This window comes from Pygoscelis adeliae, unplaced genomic scaffold (assembly GCF_000699105.1).
Source record: "Pygoscelis adeliae isolate BGI_AS28 unplaced genomic scaffold, ASM69910v1 Scaffold74, whole genome shotgun sequence".
Classification (NCBI taxonomy): domain Eukaryota; kingdom Metazoa; phylum Chordata; class Aves; order Sphenisciformes; family Spheniscidae; genus Pygoscelis; species Pygoscelis adeliae.
The window spans coordinates 2,420,855-2,429,813 of record NW_008824665.1 but is presented as its reverse complement, the minus strand read 5'-3'; the positions used below and the strand labels follow the sequence as shown (position 1 = coordinate 2,429,813).

Here is an 8,959-nt window from a genome sequence, read left to right as displayed (position 1 = left end):
TTTGTGCTGCTCTTCAGGCACTCTCCTGCTGACTTGTGTTCCTTCTCCAGGCTCTGGGCATCTATTCCTGGCCCTGGCATCAAACTGGTAGGAGTGGGATGGACTGAAGTTCCCCTCCCCCAGCACCTCTAGTTTAGAGCCCTCTTCACCAGCTTGGCAAGCCTATGACCGAAGATGCTCTTCCTCTCCTCTGACAGATGGATCCTGTCAGCCCCCAGTAGACCAGGTTTCTCAAAGCCCATGGTCTACGTAGCCGAACCCCTGGCTGTGGCACCAGTCCCGTAACCATTTGTTAACTCGCCAGATTTGACTGGCCCATTTCACTTGGTTTGGTTCCAGAAGTCTTATACTGATGTTTGAACAACAGTAGTTTGTTCTTACAGATCAGATGTTTACATACTGTTTTTTCTCTTGAAATGAAAACTGATTTACTGTCAGAGTTCTACAACTAAGGCTGCGTTTTAGGAAGCAGAAAGAGTGGAATATCTACCTGCTCCATAACAAGGGCAAAAACACACTAAGAGATATTAAGAAATTTTTAAAGGAAACCAGCAGAAAATTTCAGAACTGCATTTATTTTTAGCTTTAGATTTGGAATTTGGTTAGAATTTTCTTTTAAAACTGAGGTCTGGATCCATGCCTATCTTAAGATGGGATGTAGAATCATAGAATCATAGAATGGTTTGAGTGGGAAGGGACCTCTAAAGGTCATCTAGTCCAACCCCCCTGCTGTGGGCAGGGACATCTTCAACTAGATCAGGTTGCTCAGAGCCCCCTCCAACCTGACCTTGAATGTTTCCAGGGATGGGGCATCCGCCACCTCTCTGGGCAACCTGTGCCAGTGTTTCACCACCCTCAGTGTAAAAAGTTTCTTCCTTATATAGTGCGTGAAGATGTGAATCTGATCCATTCCAAATCTTTGCCTGAGTATTTCAGGATTTATAATTCTTCTGTGCAAGAAAAGACGGCTAGTGCACACATTCATTGTTCCAAACATTCTCATAAAGACTAAGCCCTAAATGGTTTGCTCCTTAAGGATTGGTTTTGATAAAATTATACCAGTTCAGCAGCCTTTGTCAGTAGGGGTACTTGGGGAGTAAGATCCCACTTGACAGTAAAAAGAAAATTCAGGATTATAACTGCAAACTTTTGATTTGTTCTTAGTTGAGCAGCTTAGTCTGAGGGAAACTTTGCTTGTTTTAGAAATAAAAGATATTAGATTATAATAATTGAGGTTGTTATCAATCTAGAAAGAAAGTAGTTTTTTCTGCCTCATGGACTATTTTTAGCCTAGAGGTAACTTACTGTTTTCTCTACAGGAGCAAAAGAGCTGTGGATCAAGTTCTCAGATGCAATGTTACTTTCAATATTAAAAATCTGGTACATAAAATACAGTATGCAGGTAGAATCTGCATTGCCAGCTGCATGTCCTCTTATTAGATCTGAAATGGAAATCCTGCTATTTTTGGAGGTGTTTTAACTCACTAGTAGGTGTTAAAATGCTGAAACATGTGGAAATCGAAGTCTTCTTTCTCTGTTTTCAGATATCTGCTTATGAGGACTCAGTTGCTGCTCATCTTGCAAAAATTCTCAATTCTGATCAGCACTCAGTTGTCATATCATCTGCCAAGTGAGTTGATCCTTTTTATGTACAATGTGTGGGATAAATCCCCTGTGTAACATCATCACCATAATAACCTTCTGTGTGAGCCTGATTTTCTTATGGCTGGCCTCGCTTGCTTGGCTTAATATATCTTAATTTATGTATTTTAGAGTGGATGTTTTTTCTGCAGAATTTTTCTATGGTACAATTGTAATGCATAGCTTAATTCTAAATACATCACCATTTAAAAAAAAAAAAAGTCACATAATATTAATGTGAAGTGATTTTAAATCATTCCAAATCAGCGTGCATCTTAAATATGAAACTTACTGTTATGAATGCAAATATGTGATCTACTTCACATTACATTTTTTCTGTTTTGTTTTATGCATATCCATATCATTAAGAGGACAAACAACTTCACCAATGTGAAGGCAAACTTCAGGCTAGGTAGCTTTGTTGTGGCTCTGTCTATATCAATTCAATAAATAGTGGTCTCAGACAACAGGGTTTTTTCCCCAAACTGAAACACTTAAAAATGAGAGATCATTACTTGGCAAATCACGGACATCATCTGAAATCGAAGTATTCTGTGTATACCTTCTCTGTAAAAAAATCTTATATTTTGCGATATGCAAGAGACCAGTCACAGAGTCTTCAAAAATACATCTGAATGTCATTACATTTCTTTTTTTTTCTGCCAAAAGCAAGTTAATAAAATTTCATTTATAAAATATACATAGCACATGTTGAAAATTAACTCCAAATTCTAAATTGAGTCTGTATCTTGTTAAATCTGTTTCATTTCTGTCAAATAAATTTCAACCAATGAACAGTACTAAGCAATTATCCACACCTCGTTAGTAAGTTTGCCGTCTGTCTGGTTAGTAAGTTTGCCGGTTGTCTGCAGTTTAGGGAATAAGAACCAAGTCTTCCTGTGATTTACACCATGAAAATTCATTGCAGCCACTGTAGTTTGCACAGATACGCCTCAGGGTCAGCTGTGGTTCAGAAGCATGAGTGGTGCAATGGGACGCGTGTGGCCATATGCTTTCATCTAAGAAGTGCTCCATTAAAGTCAGTAGATTTTCTCCACGGTTTCTAGGCTCCATCTTCACATGGGAGTTTGCAAGACTGTGTTTGAAGTTAACAAAGTGAAGGCAAGTTTGCTGACAACTCTGGTATAGAAGGTGTACAAGCAAGGGAATGGATAAAATTAGTCATGTTTATTTCAGTTCTTAGAAATAAGAGACTTACATACAATGTGTGCAAAGTCTTAGATAAAAAGGGAGGAAGACTTTTTGTTTTAAAGCTTATCGCTTGAATTTGGCAAGCCATGGAAAACAGTATCATCTGCTTTGCAAGTATGATCACAGAGTTCAGTTTCCAACAAGAATGGTGTATAGCAGTATGCACATAAACCAGTTGCCATAAGAATTTAATATTCAAAACATATCTATTTAATTTAATTTGATTTCTCCCCTCTCATATTTTTATCTGAAGAATATTATGTGAAACTGTAAAGGACTTCGTTGCCAAAATAGGGAAGACTTATGAAAAACCAATGGAAAATGCAGAGGAAGCTGATGCCATGGCTATTAAAGTAAGACAATGACTATTTTCTGGTTTAAAGTTGTGTTTTTGTGTTATAGCTCATGGGTGTTTAATTTTTAAACCTCTCCGGGATGCCCAGCTTGACTTCCATTTCAACTTTAAAATTCTTCTCTTCATAGTGCATAGAACAGTTACTTCCAAACTATCTTTAAACTATAAGATCTCTATAAACTCTGTTTACACTTTTTTCCTTCAGAAAGGATAAAGTACATGCTAAAGTACATAGAGATAAATGGAAATATTCTGCATTAGGAGTTACACTTTTCTCTGAAAGGGATTAAGTTAACTGCAGGAAAACAATGGGATAATGAAGAGAGAATATGCTGGGAGAATGAAGGGAAGAGAGACTACAGTGTTAAAAATAATGGTTTAAGCTGTAAATTGTAGAGATCATGTTGCAAAAGCATTGAAAAAACCCAGAAGGATTTGGTATGAGGCACAAAATTTATATGAGCTGAAAAGAAAAGAAGAAAACAAAATCACTAACAATCCCAGAGTCAGGAAATGTACTTGCTAAATGGTAGTTCCTGGTTCACGTTTCTATTCAGTGCACATTTTAGAAAATGAATTTTCTTTTTTACTGTTCCAGGGCCAAACAGCGTTGGCTTCCTTTCCCTTAAGCACAGAAAAACATCTCTTTTCCAGTGCACCTAGAGAGCAACTGCTCAGTCAGGGGTAGAGGTGTTTGACTGTTTGGTTCTGGCTTGAGTCTCTTCACTCTGTGACAACTCACTTGCTTAAATGTACAGCTGTGTTGCAAAAAAAACCAACCCCAAAACCACCATATGTTTTCAGTCTAACAGCTAGGCATGTCCCCATAGGTTGTCTCTTCAAACTGGGGTACTGAGCACCCGTAATTTGTTATAATGCATGATATGGGCAAATCTGTGCTCGTTCTCTCTGTGCTGCAGGCCATCTGAAGAAGAGTAAGATCTAATCTGTACCCTAGTTATGTGGCAGGCTGAGTTTAGCCCAGTGTGTTATGTTAGTCTGAGTGTAGGGGGTTTTTGTTATAATTGCTCTAATCTGGTTGGGTGTCACAGAGTCTGCAAAAACCAATGCAGACCTACTGATAATCTGTTTTTATGAAATATGGAACCTGGGTTTGGATTTTACAGAGACAATGACATAGACACTTAGACAATTTTAAATTCTGCCTCATGGAGAAATTAGATCCCTCCCTATAATCTGGCACTTAATTTCCTGAAAATGTTTGCACGTTCAATGCTTTTTTTGTGTGTGTGTATTCTTTTCCACTTTGTTTTAGTGCTCAGAGTTAAATGAGAAGCTAGACCTATTGCTCCAGGCTCTTCACACAGAAGCCCAGGCTACTCCCATCCTCCCAGCTATCTCTCCCCCCATTGTGGAAGAAGAAGCAGAGGAGTTTTCGAGTGAAGAATCCTTGTCTGAAAGTAAAGAGCAATTAGCAGAGTGTGTCTCAAAGTCTTCCACCCAGAAACTCTTCAAACCGAGGGAACAGTTAATGCTCCGGGCAAACAGCTTGAAGAAGGCTGTGAGGCAGATCATTGAACAAGCAGAAAAAGGTGCATATCAGCAACATTTTGGTCCTTACTGATAGAATAATGATGCTTTTTTTTTTAAACTAGCATAAATTTTCATTTTTAAAGCTTGATTTCTACATTCTTATGTAGATAAAATTATGTGCTCATTACAAGCTGCAAGGAAAAGAAATGCAGCTTGTTTGGATGTTAATGACTGTCTGTCTGCATATATGAATACATGTGTGTGTACATGTAAAAGTGTGTTTCTTTGGTAACTATTATCCTCCACAAAATGAAAATTTCCGGCAGTAAATCTCTATCAATGGGCACAGGATTGCTAGACTGTTTTTCTCTGAATTGGCAATAGAAATCTTTTGTTAATATTTTTAAACTGAAAGTTAAAGCTACAGAAAAAAAGAAGCTAATTTTCCATTTTTGCAGATTTTCTTTAAAGATCTTGAAACTTTCTGTCTTTTTTTTTAATAAGCAGTTGTGGATGAGCAGAATGCTCATAGTGAAGAACAAGTGAACCAGTCCCCACTAGAATATAGCAAAGAATTGGATGAATCCAAAGAAGAGGAAAAAGAGGAAGATACAAAGGAACTTGAGTCGCCATCAAGTGAGTAAATTAGGAATAAAATAATTTCAAATTATTCAGTCTTCTTATAGTTCCATTATGGAGCATAGTTGGCTCCATAATTAAAAACACTAGCATGCTCTTCCACTGGAAACTAGTCACAAATTTTAATAGATCTCGATAAATAAAAGTTGAGGGAAAAATGCGGGAGATGAGATGAACAGTCTTCTGGAATAGATGTACAAAGCTGAGAAGGTACTTGTGGGGGAAAGAAGTGCCTGCATTTAATCCAGTGTTTACACCTTTCTACGTGAACCTGAGCAGGGACTAGAGCCTGGGTCACGGTGGCAATAGCATGTCTCAGTCGTAGGCATTTTAGGGTACCTAATAGGAATTTCTGTCAATCATTTCTGTTGAAGGGATTTCAAATTGTGTGGAACAGACATATTTATTCATTGTATTGACAATGAAATTCTGATGTCTCAGCTGGGAACTTACTTGGAGACAGTTATTGGAATGGACAGAATGAAATTTTAAGTCTTTTATATGAAGTGGAACAGCGTAAAGCAGGAAAGAATATAATAGAAGCTGGAGCATGGAAGTCTCCTGAGGAATGGCAGTACTAAGGTCACCCCCTCTATTTGCCTAATCCAGAGCAGGAATTTGAACTGAAGTCTTTGATATCCTAGGGCTCCTTCCCATGAAAAAATTCCTGTGTTGTTGTCCCGAAGACAGGTCAGTAGTCCAGCTAGTTCCTTGCAGCTATTGGCCACTGTATAGCAAGCCATACAGCAAGCGGCTATACCAAGCTACTCTTGCTTTCCAAGGTGTAGAGCCCCCTACCTGCTCTGTCCTTCGTCGGGTGGACTTTATCATCTGCTGCTGTCTGAGTGCACCTGCTTTCCTGTAGGAGCATCATCCTGCCCTCACTGTGGGGCTCTGCAGGTTACTCTCCAAACAAAGCAAGACAGCGTGGGTAGCCCATGCTGGGTTTTCAAATGCAGCAGAAAGAGCGCAGTTGTATTATTTGTATCAATAGTTGTACAAAGCAATCAGAATATTGAATGATCTGAGTTTAAAACAACTTGCTTGGGAGGTAGCATTTTCATAAAGTAACAGCCCATTTTGTCACTAAGCTTTCCTTTCGGCTATTCAGTGTTTGGTTACTGTACATAAAATGGTATTTAGGAATAGTCATGTCCTGAAATAGCATAGTACTAATTCCCACATTCAGATGATAGGGTAAAATATCTCCTTCATGTGTCCTTTATGAAATCTGCCAGTGAGTGGCTGCAGTGGAAGAAGGAAGGACAATTTGTCTATAAAGGACTCTACTTACCTCCTCCCTTGCTTGGTTTTGTCACCAAGCCAATCCAGCCAGAGGTCACGTTTGGACATTTTCCATCACAAATGTCAATACTGCATTTTGTGTTGACTGGTAGTTCATGTGCCAGGGTTGTTCAAGACTCTCAAGATGCGTAGTAATTTTAGGAAAGCTGCTTCTTACTATAGGTGGAAATTTCAGTCTTTGCCATATTACCAAAGTGGACAGTGATGCACTGCAGGTGAGGTCTCGAGATGATGTGCGAGTCAGGGAGAAACAGTGGTAGCTGGTGGACAGCAAAAGCCATCCTCTAGATATTTGGTGAGCAACTTCCTGTGGCAAAATGAGCAAAGTTGTTTGGGATTTGCGTCTCCTTCTGTTACCTTAACCCACACCAACATCCTCAAAAGGTGGTGTCCTCGTGAGGCTCTGCTCTGAAGCTGGTGCCTGTGTTGGTGGCTCCTACCTTAGAAATACAACATTAGTCTCTTGGGGCTTCTGTTGATTCAGAATCTCACATTTCCTTTTCTCCAGGAATGGATTTCAGACTTTCTCCAGTGACTGTCTCTTCATCGGTCCCTCTCCTTTTCCCTTGGTTATAGGAATCAGTGTGTGTTGGTTGTCCAGTTTTAATAGTAGCTCATAGAGGATGCTGGCCCTACGGATGACCCAATCCTACTGCCATAGATATATAATAAAATAAAAATACACACATATGTATATCCATATGTAGAAATATATATAAGCCTCTTGTTTCTTGGTGATACAATTTCTGCATTTATTGGGAAGCTGTATTATTCTTCCTACATCTGATATGTGTGAAATAGAGTGCATATTAATGCTGTCAGTGGAAGATAGGTGTTCAGGGACAAAGCATGAAACATGAATTCAATTATCTGCAATGAAACATCAGTTTTACTCATTAGGACTCTTGTTTTTATCAGAGCATGAACAGCAAAAGTTTATCTTTATTGCAGTTATCCCCATGAGTCTCATCTGTCAAATAAAGAGCAGCTGCTCTGTTGATTTTCCTATTTAATATAACTGCCTTGTGCCCAAGTACAGAGAGAACAGACTGTGTGAATAGCATTGTGAATTTTTCAGTAGCGTTATGAAAAATCAATGTTAATTTTGTTCTGAATATTATATTTTACCCTCCAAGGATCTTCCTGGTCATTTGACGAAGATAGTATTTTTCCATATGTTAATTACCTTCATCTAAATATTTAATAACTCTTGTTAGATATCACTTGCAGTTTTTATTTCTTTTCATTTTTTAACTTTATATTATAGTGTTTTGTCATGCACAGATACAAATCATTGTGTTGTATTGTTATCATGCAATACTATAGCATTTTGTGATAATTGCTAGGGCTGTTATACAGATGTTAAAGTCAGAAGGAGCTGTTAGTCCACTTGGTCAGTTCATATAAAACAGTCCAGAAAATTTCACCCACTTATCCCTGTCCTGCATCTAATAATTTCTGTTTGACTTAAGCAAGTCATCCAGAAAGGTGTGTAACCTTATTCCTGGGATACAAGAGGGTGAAGAATTTGCCATTTCATTGACTGTTCCGTACTAGATTATCATCACTTAAAAAAACAAGTGAGTGCCCAAATCCTGGCCTGAATTGATTTGAACACAATTTCTAAACCCTGGTTATTGTTATTACCTTTGTCTCTAGATTTTCCCACTCTGCATTTTCTTTCCATTAATGTCTTCATACAGTACACCCACGTTACTTTCAGGCTGAGTTATCATGATTGACGTGAACTGATCTGTGCCCCTCCTGCCACAAAAAAGGGTGTATTTTATCCTTCCCACCACATTCCTGGTGGTGTTTTTCTTTTGCTTTCTTGGTGCTAGTCCTAATCATTCTATTTTTACTGAATTAGTTTTCAGGTTTTGAGAGGAGTATATCAGATCACTTTGAAATAATCTCATTTTTTGTTCTGAGCTTCTTCAGATGGTCAAGGTTGACTTCCTAAGCTGAAGTAGTTTTAACATGTGAGATAATTTGGAGCAGAGGTAGCCAAGAAATGTCTGTGATCATCTGGTGTGCAAAAGCTTTCTATATGCGCATGGAAATGCTATAGCAAAGCATTCGGTAATACCCAAACTTTCTTCCCTGGGGCACCAATTTCTGGCTACGTCTGACGGGGCTGAATTTCACAAAGAATAACTTCCCCAGGCTAAAGCAGGCACTGGCACATTCTCTCAGTCTGCATGAAACAAGTTCTGCCAGGAAGGTAAATTGAAGCACCTGAGGTCTGCCCTCTGAAAAGCCTATCCTTCGTCACCTCCAGAGGCAGCCCCAGGGATAACTGGCCTCACTGCG

The 8,959-nt window shown here is 38.8% G+C and overlaps 1 protein-coding gene across 1 annotated transcript in view; it reads left to right on the top strand.

Annotated features, from left to right (window-relative positions):
- DGKH (diacylglycerol kinase, eta) overlaps positions 1 to 8,959 on the top strand; it is an 83,890-nt gene that overhangs the window by 40,926 nt on the left and 34,005 nt on the right. The window contains exons 12-15 of the mRNA XM_009322839.1: positions 1,545 to 1,630; positions 3,107 to 3,206; positions 4,485 to 4,761; positions 5,210 to 5,338. Coding sequence (XP_009321114.1) covers positions 1,545 to 1,630; positions 3,107 to 3,206; positions 4,485 to 4,761; positions 5,210 to 5,338 — 592 coding nt within the window. The remainder of the gene's footprint in view (positions 1 to 1,544; positions 1,631 to 3,106; positions 3,207 to 4,484; positions 4,762 to 5,209; positions 5,339 to 8,959) is intronic.